The 19127-nt window shown below is 38.6% G+C and overlaps 1 protein-coding gene across 3 annotated transcripts in view; it reads left to right on the top strand.

Moving 5' to 3' along the window:
* Positions 1 to 863: 863 nt before the first annotated feature.
* CRISPLD1 (cysteine rich secretory protein LCCL domain containing 1) overlaps positions 864 to 19127 on the top strand; it is a 76987-nt gene continuing 58723 nt past the window's right edge. The window contains exons 1-2 of one of the 3 annotated variants that reach the window (XM_064650498.1): positions 864 to 1168; positions 2101 to 2424. In XM_064650498.1, the coding sequence (XP_064506568.1) occupies positions 2167 to 2424 (258 nt within the window). In that variant the 5' untranslated portion in view covers positions 864 to 1168; positions 2101 to 2166. Of the gene's footprint in view, positions 1169 to 2100; positions 2425 to 19127 lie in introns of those variants that run through there. The other 2 variants (XM_064650492.1, XM_064650507.1) reach the window with 2 other exon arrangements.

Raw genomic sequence — 19127 nt, 5'->3', positions numbered from 1 at the left:
ACTTAGTTCCAAAGTGTTTAGGGAAGTTATAACCAAAACTGAGAGAGTATAAGAAGCAGTGTGTTACTTTGCATGGCATTGTTTCTCTTGGGCCCATGAAATTTGGAAGCATTTATAGAGCCAGCCTGAAGCCAGCTGGATTCTGATGAATTTTAACCTCAGCGTCTCAGTTTTTGAAAATGAAAATACAGAGAACCTTTGCAAGCTGCTACAGCAGTCCTGTGAAGACTGGAAGCTGGTCAATTCTGAAGTTAGCTCAATGTAACAAATTATACTAAGTAAATGAAATGTTGTCCTGATTAGCTTGCATAAAAATTTCAGGCTAGAAGACTTTGATACAATGAAAAGTATATATCTGATGCCTATTCTTGCCTGGCAAAGAAATGAGTGGTTACAAGGTTTTGAATTCTCCTTTGTAAAGAGAAGTCTCATGTGGCTGGTCTGAATCCACAATAAGATTCCTGTCCTGATACCTCCAGCCATATCCACATGTTCTGGACTTTTGTGGAGCTCACAGCTTTTTCTCTTTGCTGTGTCTCAGCAGGAGCAGGCCAGCTTAGCATCCTCTTGCCAGCTGCCAAGGATGGAGGCGGCCGCGGACGTGGCCCCCCTCAACCTTTTCTGGGCAATAGCTTTTGCAGGACCGAGGCCAGCTTCTGGCTGAGGCTGCGGTCCCAGCCAGCCCTTGCAGCCCGCGGGACTCGAGGCATCGATCTCCCCGGGAGCTGGTGCTGGCTCCGCCGCCCCGGGGGCGAGGGCGGGCTGTGCGGATGCCGGGGCGCGGGTGCGGGGGCCGGGGCGGGCGCGCTGCCCGGAGCGCGGCGCGTCCCGCCCCGCGGGTGCCGGGGAGGGGTGTCCGCCTCACGTCACCGCCGCCCGCGATAAATGCCCGGCGGGGCGGGAGCTGCGAGGAGAGGCGCGGAGCTCTTCGGAGCGACGGTGGCGACGACCCAGAGGCCAGCGGGGGAGGCGGCGGCTGAGCGCAGCGGCAGCCCCTCGCCGCGGCTCCGCTGCTGGACACGTCCTTGACCACCGCGCCGCTCCCGCCTCAGCGAGCGGGGCGAGGCCGCGCCCGCGCCCCCCGGCTCCGGCTCGACGCGGGCGTGGCGAGGAGGCGGGTGGCGGAGCGAAGCTGGCTGCGGGAGAGCGGGCAGCCGCCGCCGGAGGGGTAAGGGCACTGGCGGGGGGCAGCATCCTTCCCGCAGCATCCTCCCCGCGGCAGCGGGAGGGCGGGGGCCGGCGGCAGGCAGACCCCGGGGCCGTGGGGCGCTCCAGTCCCAGGAGAGCGGGGCCGGTGCCGCCGGGTGCGGGCGGTGGCGGCGCGCTGGGGAGAGCCCGGTCCTGCCCGTCCGCCTCTTTTTGTTCCCCTCCCAGCGGCTGGGTCCTGTGTGGCGGGATTCGCGCGTGCTCGCCCGGGGTGTAGGAATGACCGCGGCTTTCCTACCTAAAGCATTCAGTTACCTAGTATGCGGTGTTGGGATACTGTATTCTTGGAGGTGGTGCTACTTTTTCTGATCGTTTCCAGTGCTTTCCTTTGTTTAGGGAATAGAATAACCCCATCTTCCCCCATTTTCTTGTCCGAGTTGAATACCTTTAGTTTCATCAGGTATTTTTTTGAAATCATAGAACAAAAGCTTTAATCAAAGTCATATTTCGAAATGCACTAAGAGGGGCTATTTTATATCAACTTTATTGTGGATTTCAAGTTTACACTTTGATGATGAATGCAAGCCTTGAACTTCTTTTGTTCTTAAATTCCAATTTTGAGAGACCTTATCTGCAGTCTAATTGTCGTTGATGTCTGGCTCCTTTGAAGTAGATATGAAAAGCATACTTTTTGCATTCAGGCACTGAAATGGGCATGCCAGTGTAATGTATAAAACCACTTGAACAGAATGAGGTTCATAAGGTTGAAGATAACCTATCTTTCCGAATCAAGAGTGTGTACTTATTAGAATAAAAAAAAGTAGCATCCTGCTTTCTCCCCCTAAAATAACAGTGACAAACTCTGTACTAACTACAGGGTTTTTTTCTTTGTAAGTTCATACAGACCAGTCCTTCAATCTACAAATTACATTACTCTCTCTTATGTATTTACAGCCAACAGACGTGGAAGAAAGACTTTGTCTTGGAGCTAACTCCTGAGCATTTTTGAGATCATTCATCATGAAGTATGTAGTACAGGAATGGCTCAGAATAACTATCTTGCTATTCATAGCTCAAGCAGTTTCTGCAATGATTCTTCCCAATGCCACGCTCTTAGAGGAACTTTTGGAAAAGTACATGGATGAAGATGGTGAGTGGTGGATCGCCAAGCAGAGAGGGAAAAGGGCTATCACAGACAGTGATATGCAAAGTATCTTGGATCTTCATAATAAGTTACGGGGTCAGGTGTATCCACCAGCTTCCAATATGGAATATATGGTAAGGAAAAACTGATAGCGACATGCAGAAAGAATTGTTCTTAGTATAGTTACTATCACTTTATGAAACAGCATAATTTCAATCTTAGTTTGCTTGTCTTCTCATTTAAAGCACGTCACTTTTCTTTTTGTACAGAGATGAAATGTGAGATAAAAATGCATGTTTGTGGATCAAGTATCACGTTCTATTGATATTCATGCATTTAATCTCTCATAGCTCACTTAAATTTAAGTAGCAGTTCCTCAGTGTTAGGGTCCAATTTCCAAAACTGTGGTACTCAAAATAGTTGATTGTGATTGTGGCCTAAGTTACCATCTAAGAAGAGTACTGAACTATGAAGTTTCAAAATAACATATATTCTTTCCCATGCTTCTAGGTCAGATGGAATTTCTGAGCTAAATGAGAGTCTTATAACAAGAAAGTCTTCTATTTAAATTGGCATGTGTTACTGGAGTCCTGCATGTTTCTGTGTTTAACAGATTAATAATGTAATACATAATTTCTGTTTGTATTTTTTTCTATAGGAAGCCTCTATATTTGGGTTATTATTGTTAGCATTAAGTCTCCCATGTTTCTGAACTTTGGTTTTATTCCGTAGTTCAAGGCTAACTTTAGCTCTCCTTGCTAAGTAGATCAAATCAGGTCATGAGAGCTTTTAAGAAGTCCAGAGTTTTGACAAGAATGGGCAATTTTACTCACATCGGCATTTTTTTCCTGTTTCTCATGTGGCGTATTATTTGTTTATCTATTCAAGCACCAGAGAAATAGCATTGCTATATGTTGGGTTGTTTATGTTAAATATTACACAGGTTTCATGACACTTTCTGTGACAGAGGTTTGTATTAACACACTTCAAGATGTAGATATCTTTCCCAGTCTGCACATATCCTTAAACTTTGTTTCCTGTTGTGACTTTTGTTATAATAGAGGTTAACATTTTGTTCCCAGTGACTCAAGTTGATTGATTTCTGGAAAACGCAAGAAAAAGCTGTTAAGCCTTTTTGTAAAATACAAATAGGGGAGACTATTGTTTTCCCATGTTAAAAGACTGCAAACTTTTTTCTCAAGATTATGTGAAAGCATAGCTATGATTTTCAGTTATGTGCCTTTTTCCATTCCTAATGCCATTCTACATTTGCCTGTCTTACATATCTTGAAAAGAAGAATTTGGATGTAGTCACTGAAGCAAGACTTTTGACAGCTCTATACTTTGAAGATTCCTCCTGCACTGCACACACTTTGGCTTAGACTCTGTTAGGTCTACATCTGGAACAAGTTTTTGTGGTTTTGTTGTTGTTTTTTCTGCGCTCTCCAATGACCCCTGAGCCAGAGTACAAGTAGCATGAAAAAGTGATTACCCAATTTTGATGTTGAGGATGTTATTCAGAACAGGACAGCAGCTTTCAAGAGGGTGGGATTCAATTTTGGCATAATATCCAAGGGAATAAGGGGTTGGGATGGGTAAGGGTTTGGGATCTGTGAATGCAGAGGGTCTGTGTGAAGGGTCAGGTCAGAGGGACTCATGAGAAGGCATGGAGAGAGGCTAAGAGTCTGGTCAAGAAGGTTGAGAAATCAGAGTTATGGAGGAAAGGAGCACTTGATGAATAGATGTGGTTAGGGGAAGAACTGGGACTGTCTGTGCAGAGAAAATTTGAGATCAGAAGTTTGTGGAGGGAGGTTAAGAGGACAAAAATTTGCTAAGAGGCTATTTAAAAAGGCTTAATCTGTGAATGAGTGGGGAGGGAGATTGTATCTGGAGGAAGCAGGAGAGAGTCAGTCTTTGGAACTGAGAGAGGACAGTGGGAGCCGCCTGCTTCTTGAACAGAAGGAGTAAATGACAGGATTTCTGAGTGTTTGCACATATATTTTTATTATACAGTTTGTGATTTTCCTTTCAATGTCTTACCAAAGGTGAATTTCAGTCCTCCAGAACAGTGAAATAATCCCCCTAAATGTTTGCCTGATGTTTAGCAAACTAGATAAGTACAAATGAAACACTTTTGTCTACTTTTGGTGTGCTTCATTAGAATAGACATGCTGGCAAAAAAATCTCCTGCTATGGGCACAGTCCTGTCCCTCTGTACTAGTGAAACTTCTCCTTATAAATACAGCTAGTTCTGCTTGGGGAAATGAAGTTTTATGTCTCACCGAATCTGAATGGAGGTGGTCAAGGTCCAGGTGCCTCACTTGTACACCTCTGTCTCTATTAGTCTGTCGTATAGTTGAGAAGTTTAGGATCTCCACTCTCTGAGTGGAGCTGGGAGAAGGAATGTGGGGGCTGTATGCTCTCATTGCACTGTTAGTCTGTAACATCTCAGGTAACCTAACAGGTGGCTCTGACTGAAATGCTTCTGTCCTGCTCCTGCCAATAGAATGTACCAGAGTTGATTATGAGAGTGATCCAAGTACTTAAAGAATCAAGATTTTATATTTTAAAATTTACTTTTTTTTCCCATTCTGAGTCATGAAGCTAGTTCCATACATGGCTGAATCAGATGAGTTAAGTGCTATAAAAGTTGCTGGGAATGTATAGCTAAGAAATGGGAGGGATGGAGAATCACACTTAGGGTAGGACAATCAGTTATATGACTTAACTTGCAAACTCCAGCCTTATCTTTGAGATGAGGTCTCTCTATTAAAAAAAAAAAAATTAAAAGGTTGAATTACAGATATTCTGTACAGCTTTACACTCTTCCCATATGCCTTGAAGAAGAAAAGGGTACTGGGCTATCACAGTTAAAGACCTAAAGTTATTAGCTTCAGTACGATTCACAGTAGATAGGTCTAAAACATTCTTATGGTTGTCTGGCTGAACTTACTGGATGAAAAGTTCATTTTCCCAAGTACTGTGGCTCTGGTGATGAGCAGTAGTGAATTCCTAGGGTAAAAGAATAAGAATAGAGCATGTCAACAGAGAGACTTCTGCAATGAAACCCCCCAGCTTCCAGCAAACAGCAGCTTAGGGAATTCCTGACTCTGGTGGCATACTTTTGTGTCAAATGGAATAGTCTCAGATGAAATTTTTGTGAATCTAGTGCTTTTGAGTTCATTTAGTTCATTTGTATTCTTTGAATCCATAGCATCAAGTTGCAGAGCTCTATAAATTTAATTATGTACTGTGTGAAAAAGTACTTTTTCTTGTTTTTTGGTTTTTTTTGCTTTAAACCTATTCTTTTATTTTATGCCTTATTTTACTTTATTGTGAGAAATAATTTTCTCACTGATCACATAGCTTTCTTTTGAAGAATTGTGCTTCCCTTGCTCGAAAACTGTTCTATCTGAAAAGCAGTTCCATTTTGTTTTCCTTCTCTGTCGGATATGGTTCTCCTGTTTTCCTTTTATTTCAAAGGAAACAAACCAAACTGTTGACAGTTATGGTATACTGCAAATTGATGTAGTTGTATTTATTTTCTTCACTTCCTAATAATTTCTAACATTCTTTTACTTTTTGACTGGCTGAATTAAAGCCAACATTTTTCATAGAGCTGTTCACAATGACTTTAAGACCTTTCTAATGTGCTAAGAGGTCATTTACTACACTACAGTGTATATATAGTTGGCTGTAACCTCCAGCTGTGTCACTATTATTTCGTATGTGTTCACACTGAATGCTATCTATCATTTTGCTTCCAATCACTTAATATTAATGAATTTCCCATCTTTATCTTGTATTTTTCCTATCTTGTTTTTAACTATGTTAAGTAGTGAGTACTATCTTGCATTCCCTTTTCTGGGGCTATTGTGATCAAGGTATACAGCAGAGGACAAAGGACACATCTTGAAGGGAATTTGAAAAGTTATTTTGTATTCTTAAATCTTTTTACTGTCATTTACCACTTTTTTCTTTATCTCATGATAGCTTAATTTGATTTGTTTATTAATTTTTAAATAGCTTAGGAACTCTTGAAAATTTAACTGCATTTTAACCCTGACACTTTCAAAGTATAATATACTGGGGAAGAATTCGTATTATCTATGTATTTCAGTATTGTTTTTTAACTTATCCTATGAAATTGTCCCAACAGAAGTCAGTTTTTTGGTCTGCAGTTTCTCAGGGTCTGCTAGAAGCTTTCTAAAATACTAACACCCATGTGCTGTTTTTTGTTACTGTGGTAATGAGGCCATTTTAAAAGAGAGTAATTAAGTAATTAATTAAGTAATTAAGAAGTTTCATGATCAAGTTTTTCCAGATTCTTCAAGGATATTGTCTGCTCCTGGCAATTTGATACTGTCAATATTTTCATTTTCAGCTAATGTTTAAGTCTCACATGTGTCCTCTAAGATTTTCCAGAGAAATCTTCTGTTTCTTTCTCTGTGTAGAAGAATTCTGGTGAGAGATCCTGCGTAAGCTCATCTGTAGGGAACAGTAGTGCATCAGGTTCTGTTAACTCCTCTGCAGTGGCCTTATGACTGCGTGTTAGATCATTTCTTCCTAGACCTCTTCCTTGAATGCTGAGAGAGTTTTTGGGTTGTCAACATTATGACTTAAATAGAAAAAAAAATATTTCTTGAGGTCATGATGAACAGTTTGTTATGAAAATGCATGGCAGACGTATGCTGTATGTTTGTTTGTCTGGATTGTTTCCTAGTAAAGAAAGGAGTAAGGAAAATTTTCTTTTTGCTATGCATATGGATTTAACAGCACTGGAAAGAGAGCAAAGAGGGATGACGTTTCCCTGCTGCCTTTCTAAAGCACCCAAACAGTACATAGCAGAATGTTGTGTGAATCATTATGCTTTCAACATTTCCCACCCTGGGCCATTGACACCAGTGTGGCCTTCACACCATATATGCACTTGGAGCACATCTGTATGGAAGAGATATTTGAGCTAGTACTGAAAACTGCAGCTGACTGCTGCTGGCAGTGTTCAGTCTGACCAGATCAGGGAGCTGCTGTGGCTCTGATGTTCTGTGGCTGCTCAGATGTCACTCCTTGTTCCTCTCCTGTGTTGGAGCTGCCTGTGCCTGCCCAGCCTCCCTTGGCAAAGACCTGTCCTTAAAGGCAAAAATGGGAACCATTGTGCTTTGTCATATACTTGTCAATGGTTTGTTGTGGATTGATGTGGAAGGGTTCCCTTATTCTCTGTTATTCAGTTCAGGTAGAAAGGGATTTATTGCATATTAATAAATGCTTAGTAGATTGTAAAGTCTTAGTAATATTTGAAAATAACCTACAATTTCCTAAACTCATGATCTTTTTTTTTTTTTTGTAAGCATTCTTTGTTTATCATGGATTGAAATTGGAAAACCTCTTCCCCCCCAATAATTTAATTGGTAACATTGCACCTTAATAAAAGTGAACCTATTAATGAAAACTTAGATTTGTTTTTCATGATCATTGCAATCAACACTTTAAAAATAGTCATTATTATTTGGATAGTGGAAGTTGTTAGTTCCTTTGTATTCCAAACAGTTATACTTTGCAAAATAAAAGGACCCACCAAGGATAAAACTTAAAAAGTAATTTTGATTAATGAGTTTAGAATGCATTCTATTTTAAACCATTTTTTTATTATTCATTCCTTGATTTCATCTGTGTTTTTCCAAACAAAGGAGTAAGTCAAATAGCTCATGCAAGATCCTCATTTCATGCCTGTGGAATTTGCTGTACTTAAAAGTGTTTGGGTTCCCAGCTTGACAGATAGCAGAACATTTCAACCTGCTATTTCTTGGCACAGAGCCACACACTGCATTTTGTAATTACTATAATTGGACAACATCAGTATCCTCTAGGGATACTATCCTCTGCTTATTTAATTATTTCTAGTCTTCTGGGAAGATTCTTCAGATAAATACATTGCAAAACCCATGTCTTGCTTCTATAAAGTTTTATTTTGGAAACCTTGTGAAGAAAATATAGTCTTCTATGGGTGCTTTTAAAAAAATTCAGATTAGAATATTTATTTGGTTCATAGAGTGGAAAAGTATATATTTATTCTTACTTTTTGTTGGTATAATATCTCTGAAGGTGTTAGTTTCAAAACCTTGATAGTGATGTGTTGAATATAATTCCTTTCAAAACCATGACTGCCTTGTGACTTCTGTGGGACTTTATATTTTGGAAGACTTAAAGATTTGCCACTCCATTTCAGTAAAGTTCAGGAACACTTCAGAAGAAGAAAATTAAGTAATTTGAGACCGTAAATATTTCTCATTTAGATTTTTTATAATTTTTCTGCTGGCAAATTCTTGCTATATTGAAATAGAAACCATTAAAGTTTGGATCATTTGAACCCACTAGTGGATAGAGCTCTTGAATGGATGATAGTAAAATGTTATTTATTGCATTGTAGTGACTCAGTAGGGAGTAAAATAATTTTTTTTGCTATTTTGCGATGCTTTTAGATTCTATGATTTGTTTTAAGTCTGGAAGTAGCAGTTTCTCTGTATATGTCTCTATCAGCTCCCAGCTGAGATTTTTTTGTCATATCCATTGTTCTTAGGAAAATTGAAACAGCGTTAGGAAATGTAAAGGAAGGCCTTTTAGTGGATGTACAAGTTTTGGTGAATTTTTATGTTCTGAAGTGCCCTGTTAAATTTCCTAGACCTTTCTGACAAAATTTTTGGTGTCTCCATTTAGTGTGTCTTATCCATCTTGCCAAAACTCTTCAGGGATGCTTGGTTAAAAACAATTCCTGTTCCTTCTTGAGCAGAGGACTTTGGTTTGTGGAATTCCTTAAGTGGCTGAAGAGCGCCTTGGGTGCCAAGAACAGAGCAGCTCTATTCAGAGTGAACCTGCCTGCTTTCCCTCTAGTTTTCCACTTTTCTGCTCCACTTCAAAGATTGGTGGAAGTGCTTCAGCTCCTTTGCCTCTGCTCAAAGGCTACTGACACTGCATCAAAGAACACAGTGACGTTGACTTATCCTCTTATTCTCTCTGGCAGTTTTAGCAAAGGATTGTGCAGTGTGAAGTGGCCAAGAAAAGAAGTGGATAAGTCCATGGTATGACTTTTATTGATGTAATGCCAACAACAACTAGGCAACTCCAAGTAAAGAAACTGAAAGTGGAAAGTAGCAGAAAGGCTCACTGTCTCAAAGTTTAAGGAAGCCTTCCCAAAATAAAATAATTAGCAACACAGGACAGACACTGTTCATCTTTTATTTTTGCTGTCAGAGAATTTCTTCAACCCCCATATCAAAAAAGCTCATGGAATATTAATCGGTAACAGCAGAATCAAAGCTTAAATACAAAATGTAAACTGAACACAGAAATCATCAATGAGATTGATAAAAATAACTCCATGTAGTCTGTCATCTTCATGATATCTGCCTTGGAATCTTCCTTAACTTCTCACTTTATTGAAATGCTGTATATGAATTTATGCTGTTATCCATAAATATAATCATCAACCTTAATTTTGGCATAAGTAGAATGACTATCATAGAAAAAAGTGTGATTCATTAAGAAGACTATTCTCCATCCTTATAGAGAAGGACAAATTTCACTTTATTATGAAACAAGAAAAGTTTCTTAAAATGAGGTTGTTAAATTCAGAATTTGGCTGCCTGATATATATTACAATATATTTGTCCTGAATTCCCTGTTGGATTTTCAAATGATCAGGCATTCCTTTACTACATTTTCAACTCTCTTTTTTTAGATTTTATTTGAACATATTTCTGACAGTAGTGCCAAGTCACATATGATCAATGGATGCTCTCTGGCAGCAAGTTCAATTCACTAATGTCAAATCACAGTGGTCATCTTTTAAAAGCATTTACTGTGACACATATTTGAGATACCGCAGCTAATTCCTGTTCAAAGCGCAGGAAATTCTGTAGCATCTCTAAACTGCTGTATGAAAGCAATCGGTTACAGCGAGTTTATCCTGGTAATCACTACCAGGATTTGAGGTAAGGACTTGTTCTCTGGTCAGTTTGTGATTAGCTATAAATATTTATGAATACTACTTGTGATGAATGTGTGTAATTCATAATTTGACAATGGATAAACTAGAGAAATCAAGATCAGCTTTTATGCTGTTGATTCTCTTCCGTTCCTTTTAGAATATAGAAGTGAATGGATGATTTTTAGTCATGTTCTAATAGAAAGTCTTAATGCATTGCTTTTAAGAAGTAGCAAAGTAAATGCACTGTTTCAGAACACCTTGGAAAGCTGAATATTCCAGCGAGGTTTTTTTAACATGCTTAGAGTACACACAGAATTAAATGTGATTAGTCATGTCTGCTGGTTCCTATTCCTGGTTTTACTTTTTGAACACAAAAAGCTCAAACACATGAAGCTGTAATAGGGACATACTTCTAAATATTGGTGCAATTTTTTCAGTGTTTGGGAACAATATTTTTGGCCTTATACTGCTTTCCTGTTTCCAGGCAAAAGCCACAGTTTTCCTGCTTTTTACTCTTTTCCAAAAGAGTAGCTGAAACCTCAAGGTCTATTCAGGGATCTCTGCCCGGTTTAAAGCTTTATAAACTCCAGTCTGCCACATGGTAGCATGTAGGTTCCTTACCATTTCTTTTCTACATAGGTAGTAGTTCTGCAGCAGAAAATGGATGTCTAACTTTATTGGCAGAGAAAAGTTGGGCAATTTTAGCTATTCTCTTTCTTTGTCCTTAGAGGATATATCATTACTAGTTAGTATTGTTGGTTTTGTTTTTTCAAGGGGAATTTCCTGGTGTTTCCATACTCCTGAGTTTTTATGGTCGCTGCTGTATATGGGACCTCAGACTAGAGGGAGGACACGTTTTTTTTTCAAACTCAAATGACTGAAAAAGGTAAACATCTCAGTTGAGTGCAAGTTACTTACTTTTCAGATGTGTTCATTATCACTAGTTTCCATGAACTTCCTTCAGCAGCTTTGTACTGATGAAAATGCCTCACCTAAGCATGACTGAAAGACCAACAGATGAAAACTGCCAATGTCTGTTTATTAAGAAGAGATCATGTTAAACCAATCTATTTTACTTTTTTAATGACCCAATAATTAACCAGAATAGTGTATCAGAAGGAATTAGTATTAATTAGTAATTAAATGTCATGTTTTGACTCTGGAAAGTTCTTGACACTCTCTTCCCCTGACATTTTTGTGACAGAAATTGACCAGAAGCTCCCTATTAAATAGGCAGAAGATTGAAGGTGTTGATGCTGTTGGAGCCCATTCATTTTTGGTTAAGCACTTGGGTTTTGACTTGTCTGAGCAAAGAATACACATGGAAACTGCAATATATCTGCATACATAATATATATAATATGGGCACAGCATGGTGTTGTTTCAGGGAACATGATCAAAATTAGAACCTGAAAAATAGAAGTCATGGCCTGGAATCAACATGGTGAAGTTTAACTGCAAGATATGGAATAAGGAAGAAATCAAACAGGTAACATACAAGGGATAAAATGTAGAGATAAAACTACAATAAGAAGATGCAGGAGTTGCACTGAATTTAAAAATAATAAAAGGGAGGAATCTTTGAAAGGAGACTTCTGTGTGTGAAACTGATGAGACCTTGCCTGAAATGCAATGTCTATTTCTGGTAATTTTTTAAGAATGGTGTAGCCATTCTAGAGAGAATGAAAGAGATTAATGAGATTGATTATAAAGACAGAATATGTGCTTTATGAAATGATTGAAGGAATGAAGCAGCTGAATTTCATTAATCTTGGAAATAAATAAAGGTTGTCAGAGGAAAGAGAGTGATTTCCTTTTTCTTGGCAATAAAACATCAGCTAGCATTGTCGGGCAGGAGATTTACATTGCATGCCAAGGAAATCCTCTTTACTCTTACAGTGATAAAACTCCAGAAGAAAATTACACTAAATATTATTATGAAAATGCTGTTACTAATTTTAATTTATAAAAATGTGGATAATACATGTATATTTGGCTTAGTGGAAGAGTCTAGATGGACTACAGTCAGGATCAGTCTCCTGAAGTCATTTTCAACTGTACCTCTGTCATTCTGTGCTGATGCCATGCAGGTGATTTCTAGTTCTTAACTGTATTTCTGGCATATTTGCTCATGGCATTTCTGATTCTATGTTTCATTTTTCCTTTTTTTCCTTCTCAGTGTCATTAGTCTTAAAGAATACAGTGGATTCTTTTAAAAAGTAAATAAATACCCATACTGTACTGTGGTATTTACTTTCCCACTCTTTCCCTATATTTAGAATGTATACAGCAATGAGGTATTTATCCTATGCCATGGTAAATGTTTACTTTCAGTGGTGCCCACTGTACTTACTTTTCCATCTTTACTGAGCTTAAATTTTAGCACTTCTTTAATTTCAATATAGTCCAATTCCATGTGATTATTTCTGCCTTCCAACATATGTGAACATCTCTCTCCAATTAAAACGTTATCACTGGGGGTTTTTTATTAATATTATTTTTATGGAAAATGGTTTTTGAGCTCCTGGACTTTGCAGTTCTGTTGCAACACCATTTGGTGTAATTGGTGGACTTGTATGCTGGTGCAGCTTGGGTGAGAATACGCTCTTTTGGTTTAACACTTGCACAACACAAATGGTGGGATTCATCTCAACAAGCTTTTGCTGTCTGTGCTGTAAATGTCTGCATTTGAGCCGGTATCCTTGTAATTAGTAGAGAAAAATGAGAATTGTCAACACACAGTTTATCTCGGTTAAAGGTGGGTAGCTAAAGTTATCTCCCTCTATAGATGCTTATTGGTCTGTGTAACTGCAAAGATAATTTGGATGATTATCTCAGATGTAGGTATCTGATTTAAGACTGTTTAAATTCAGGGGAGGTTAATCCCACCCCATGTAATTCATTTGGCTCTTGATGAATTTTAGTTTAAGCTTTGGTAACCTTAACAAAACATCAGTTCCTCCATAAGCAAGCAGAATGTTGGTTTCAGTCTACGTGCTACTTGAACCCCGTGTTTACAGTTTAAATACCCCAATTTTTAGTCTAGTCTGTGAAGTTAAACTAGCAGTAGTTGTGGTTTATTTTAATGTCATCTGTTGTAAACTAGAAGCAGTCAGAAGATCCATATTGTATGTAACATCATATCACTGCTGCAAAAGGTAACCTCCTGGGGTAGAGGTAGAGTTGGCAGCTGGAGGCAGTAACTGCTTCTATGATTCAGTTTAACCTGCCATCTGAGTTTTAGCTTCAGCCAGTGTGGTGTATTAGAACATTTGTGAAACGCTGATAGTGGCATATCTGTGTGTGTCTTTGATTGTGCTCTAGGTTTTAACAGGATTCTGATGAAAGTAATGGTTGTGTTGGCGAGTGTTGTGGTGCAATTGGAACACAATTGTAGAGTAAAAGAATTGATGCTGAGAACCTGACATTCTTGGTGTCTGCATTTCAGGGGGGCTTATTTTGAGCTAGTTCTTTCTGTGTGGACTGAATACCCATGAACAGCTGCAAAGTGCACTCCTGGAGCACAACTACTGGCATTTTATTTGGAAAGAATCCAGTTTGTACTTTAGCCTAGAGCAGTAGTGAGCCTTGAACTGAGTGGTTTTGTGTGTGAATGAATTATACCATCACAACAATGATACATTAAAAGTTAATGTAGACCATATTTGTCATGCAGGAGTAGACAAGTATAAAAGGGAAGTGGTTATGTCAGTAACTTTCTACAGAGAAAGATAAGTCTCTTTAAAGAGGTAAGATAATGAGATCAAGTTTTCACAGACTGAAATTTCACATTTTGATGGGTGATTACTTGTTATTTCCTGTAGCTTTGGTGAACAATTATTTATGTATGCAGATGGCTAGAAAGCACTGAAGCAAAGGCCATCTTGAATGTTTTGCTCAGGGAAAATGTTGTTTATGAGCCAGAAAGCTGTATTTGTCATGATAACTCAGTATTCAATAGTACCATGAAAGAAACTATGGCCCGGATAGATTGAGGAGCACAAAATGATACAGCCTATACCATTTTCTTAGACTTTTCATGTATTGATTTGCAACTGTCTTGCCCTCTTTTTTCTTCAAAGCAGAGAAGTACAACATGAATTTCTTAAGTTAGGTGCTGTTGTGAGCTTGCTCTACACATGAGAGGGAGGGAAAGAGAGGTGCATAGCTTGGTAGCTACAACCACTTTGACATCATGATCACTGATGAACAAGAGGAAAAAAAACCCTCTGTAGTTCCTTCCTGTTTCTGCAATAGCGGTGTGTCTTCCCATTGCTAGGTAACATCTTTTGGTCTTTATAATTGACATCAGTGAGTGGTCTTCTCTTGAAAGTAAAAGCGAGATTTGGAAAGTGGAAGGACATTTTTCAATTTAAGACATACTAGCAACTCCTTTTAGCAATAGCTTCAAGCAGGTTTGTGTTGCTGAACAGTTTGTGATATTTTCAGTGTCTGCCTATTTCAGTGTAGAAAGCCAACCCTGATGATGATTCCTTATATAAAAGGTAGACCTCATGTAGTTTTCCAACAATGTGAGGAGCACTTTTTCTTGATAAACAGGTTGAATTACCTTGCATGTAGTACCAAACAATTGCCAGTCAAAATGCTTGTCAGACCTGGGAATCAGCTGCCTAGTTGCACTTCCATCTTCTTGTGCTCCCATTACTACCCTGTATTTACCAAAGGAATCTGATAGTGCAAAGACATTGAAACCTGGTCATGTACAGACCTACATTTCAAAAGATCATAGTAACCCTTTTTATGAAAACAAGCAACTTTCTGTATTTTTAAGTAACGGTTTTTGAAGATTTAATTCATCCTTTATCAAACAGAAGGATCCTTGCCTATAGCTATGCAGAGATTTCTTTTAAACTTTACTATTTGTTTCAAAGAGTTGTTTTAGAAGTGCCCTGTGAAGTACCAACTGCTGCTGAGTATTGTGGAAGAACCTTCTGAATTAAGCTTAAAGCTTTGGAATTAGGTCAGCTCAGTACATAGTAGCCAGATTTGAATATCACTATTAACATTGTGATTAAAGTATGAAAAATGCTTACTTTTGGTAGAATGTAAAATAGCTGTGTTGCTGTGACTCTTCATATTCTTCCATTTTTATTCTAGCTTCTTTTAAAGTGCCAAGCATTTTGACATTTTAAAGTTCACTAATTAATTTTTATATTTGTTTAAAGTTCTTCATTGTGTAACTTGTTCTGAATGAAGATTTTTACATGTTTTTTGTAAACCTTTCCTTATACATTTGCTTTCCTCCATTTATCTCTTTTCTTCCCTGCTTTAAGGAGGAAGGAAACACTGGGAGAACAAAAACCTTTTGAATTTTATGAAATGACACATGAAAACATAGGTGTTTAATCTTTCTTTGTATATGGAGATGCTTTCATTGTTTGAAGCCAAAAGCTATCATGTAAGTGAAACAAGGGAATGCTATTAAAAACACAAGAATAACACTTTTATTCCAGTAAAGAGATATGTTTTAAATACTTGTGCAGATTATTTTACATGTTTGTTTCTTTTAACCTGCTATGTGAGCAAGCACAGAATGAAAATGTAAATGCATTACATTTAATGCTCATCTGACAGGATTGGTATGAAAAGCCTTAAAATAAACAGTCTCTTAATCCTTAGAATTAAGATATGCAGTTTTTCTTCATATAACTTCAATTAGAATAATAAATTTAGGGGGAAATTTACATCTCCTGTTTTAATTACTGAAAGAGAAGGACAAAATTCAAGGTGGCATCACTAATATAAAGCAGCTTCTTCCTGTTCTTGATCCCATCCCTGAAGCAATGATTAGGGCATGTTAACAAAGAAGTAGAAAATCTTTCAAATTGTTTAAGTTCCAACTACATGTAACTGTAGAAGTGACCTTGAAAAATACCTTTAAGCTATTCTTCTCTACATTAGCTGTGATATGAGATTTCAGGCTGACACATTTCTTGTACAAGTTTTTAATTTGTTTTCAGAAATTTCGTACATGTTCATAATGTTATTAGCACCCGTGTACAATTTTTGCATCACTGGACTAGTCAGATATAAATTTAAGATAAAGTTTTTCAAGTAATTGCTTCAGGGATTAGGATATCAGTTACAGAATCAGAAAACTGGTAAAGTTGGAAGGGACCACAGAGTGTCATTTGGTTCAGTCTCCCTGCTTAAGCGGGATCATCCCCACTGATAAATAAGTTAAACAATAACTGGGCCCATTATTAATCCTTTGGCGGACACCACTAATGACAGAACTCCAACTAGACCCTGTACCACTGATTACAACTGTCTGGGATCTGCTGTTCAGCGAGTTCTCAATTCACCTCACTGTCCACTCATCCAACCCATACTTCTTGGGTTTGCATATGAGGATATTGTAAGAGACAATGTTAAAAGCCTTGCTGAAATCAAGGTAGACAATATCCAGGGCTGTGCCCTCAACCATCCAGGTAGTTGTTTCATCACAGAAGGCAATCAAGTTGGTCAAGCGGGATTTACCTTTAGTGAATCCATGCTGACTACTCCTAATCACCACCTTGTCATCCATGTGGCTAGAGATGGCTTTGAGAATGGAGCACTCCATTGCCTTTCCAGCTATTGAGGTGAGGCTGACCATTCTGTAGTTCCTTGGGTCCTCCTTGCACTTTCAGAAGACTTGAGGTGACATTTGCTTTCTTCCAGTCCTCAGGCACCTCTCCTGGTCTCCATGACCTCTCAAAGATGATTGTGAGCAGCCTCACTATGGTGTGTGCCAGGTCTCTCAGCACTTGTGGATGCATCCCATCAGGGCACATTGAGTTCTGGATGTCAGGTTTGCCTAGGTGTTCTCTAACTCAATCCTGCTTAACCAAGGGAAAGTCTTCCTTCCAACATTCCTGGATCAGAAATTCCTGAGGGCTGGTCTTGTCAGTGAAGTCCAATGCAAAGGCAGCATTCAGTAACTCTGCCTTCTCTGCATACTCTTTTACAAGGGTCCCCCTCCATTTAGTAATAGGCCTACATTATCCTTTGTTTTCCTTTTGCTACTGATGTATTTGAAGAAGCCCTTCTTGTTGTCCTTCACATCCTTGGCCAGATTTAATTGCAGACAGGCCTTGGCCTTCCTTGTCTCATTTCTGCTTACTCTGACAACATCTCTAAATTCATTCCAAGTGGCCTGACCCTGCTTCCATCTCCTGTGTATTCCCTGGCTATGCTTGAGTATTGACAGGAGTTCTTTGTTCATGAATGCAGGTCTCTTTCCCCTTTGCCTGATTTCTTGCTCATTGGGATTCATTGGTCTTGAGCCTGAAGGAACTGATCCTTGAATATCAAGGATATTAAAAATCATTAGAGTGATCCTGGAGATTGAGAAGGGCCTGGAGACCCAAGTAACTGTGACATCTAAACTCTTCAACCTTTTTTGTTTTCTGTGGCTGTAGGTGGTTAGTGGTATTTTATTCCCACTTTTTCTTTAAAGGCTCTGGTAATCACGAAAGTGACTTGAATCTCTATCTAGAAAGTTCTTTTGAACTGGGACATTAGACATTGTTCCAGAATGTTTCATAAATTTGATGTACCTTTGCAGAGGTTTTGTTTTAGTTCTAACTTCTGTGACAGACACTTCAGGAAGTGGTGGCTTTGATGAGAAAATGAATACTGCACTTAAAGAGATGTTTCCTGTGTGCAATTTACACTTGACAGATTTTTTTATGTCTGAATATGTAATGCTTTTGATATTTACTCCATCACATCTCAAAACAATTCTGAAATGATTAAAATCAGAAAGAAATTAAGCTATATCTTGGTAATCATAAATGGGGCTGCTTCGAGGAAAGTGCGTTATGATGAGGCTCACCTCACCATAAATTGTAGGACAAATTTAAACTCTATAGCCTAAGAAGAATTAGGGTGATTGCATCGTGATGAACCTTAAGCTATGACCTGAATTAAGCGTGCCAATTCCTACCTGAAATAATCTTGCATGTATAACCCCATTCATGAAGAAAGTGGAGTTGGTTCTTTGGCTCATACACCAACCTTTTCTGGAGTCGGGAATGACTGTGCAATGGACAGAAATATCCAAACACCTCAAACTCCTCATTGCTGATATTGTCTGCTGCACTATGCTTTCTGTGAAGAGCTTAAGACTGTCTGCTCAGACATGAATATTTCTTTGCTGCAGCTAAGATTGTGGCCTAGAAACTGGGAAGTCTGCTTATCTCTGGCTAGGCAAGCGGGGTAAAGGGAGTAAAGACAGTATTTTATACTGTGGATGAAGGCAGAGAAACAGTTAAAGAAGACGGAACTTTCTTTAAAGACCATATCCAATTTCAACAGCACTTGGAGCGTGGGTGTTCATCTGTCAGGAGGATTAACGGTGAATTTAAGTTTTTCATCAAAAAGCTATTCTTGCAGAGTTCTGGATCGCTCTGTCATGCATAGCTATCATCACTCTTTAAAAGAAAATTTTGTTAAAGATAACTACTTCAGTAGCTTGAAGAATTGATTCAAGCAGCTAAAATTGATTGGCTAGCTCTAATCTTAAAAAAAATAAATCATTATTTCAGTTAAAATAGCTGCATAAAATATTTTTAAACTTAGGTGGTGAAAAAATGGAACAGTAGAGCTTCTAACCATGGCTTCTGTTTTAAAAGTCGAAAATGTGAGGAGATGCTTTACAAGAGAATATTTAGTGGCCTTCTGAAGCTCATCAGAGCTATAAGAAATTGTAGCTAGCCTTTGAAGTGGGAAGTTCTAAAATTGAGCAGGTGCCCAAATTTTGATCTACTGTAGTGGGTTGACCCCGGCCAGATACCAGGTACCCACTAAAACCACTCTCTCACTCTCTCTCTGCAACTAGACAGAGGA

Source organism: Pseudopipra pipra, chromosome 1 (assembly GCF_036250125.1).
Source record: "Pseudopipra pipra isolate bDixPip1 chromosome 1, bDixPip1.hap1, whole genome shotgun sequence".
In the NCBI taxonomy this organism is placed as follows: domain Eukaryota; kingdom Metazoa; phylum Chordata; class Aves; order Passeriformes; family Pipridae; genus Pseudopipra; species Pseudopipra pipra.
Note: the sequence above shows the minus strand (reverse complement) of the source record. Positions and strands in the feature narration are given on the sequence as shown.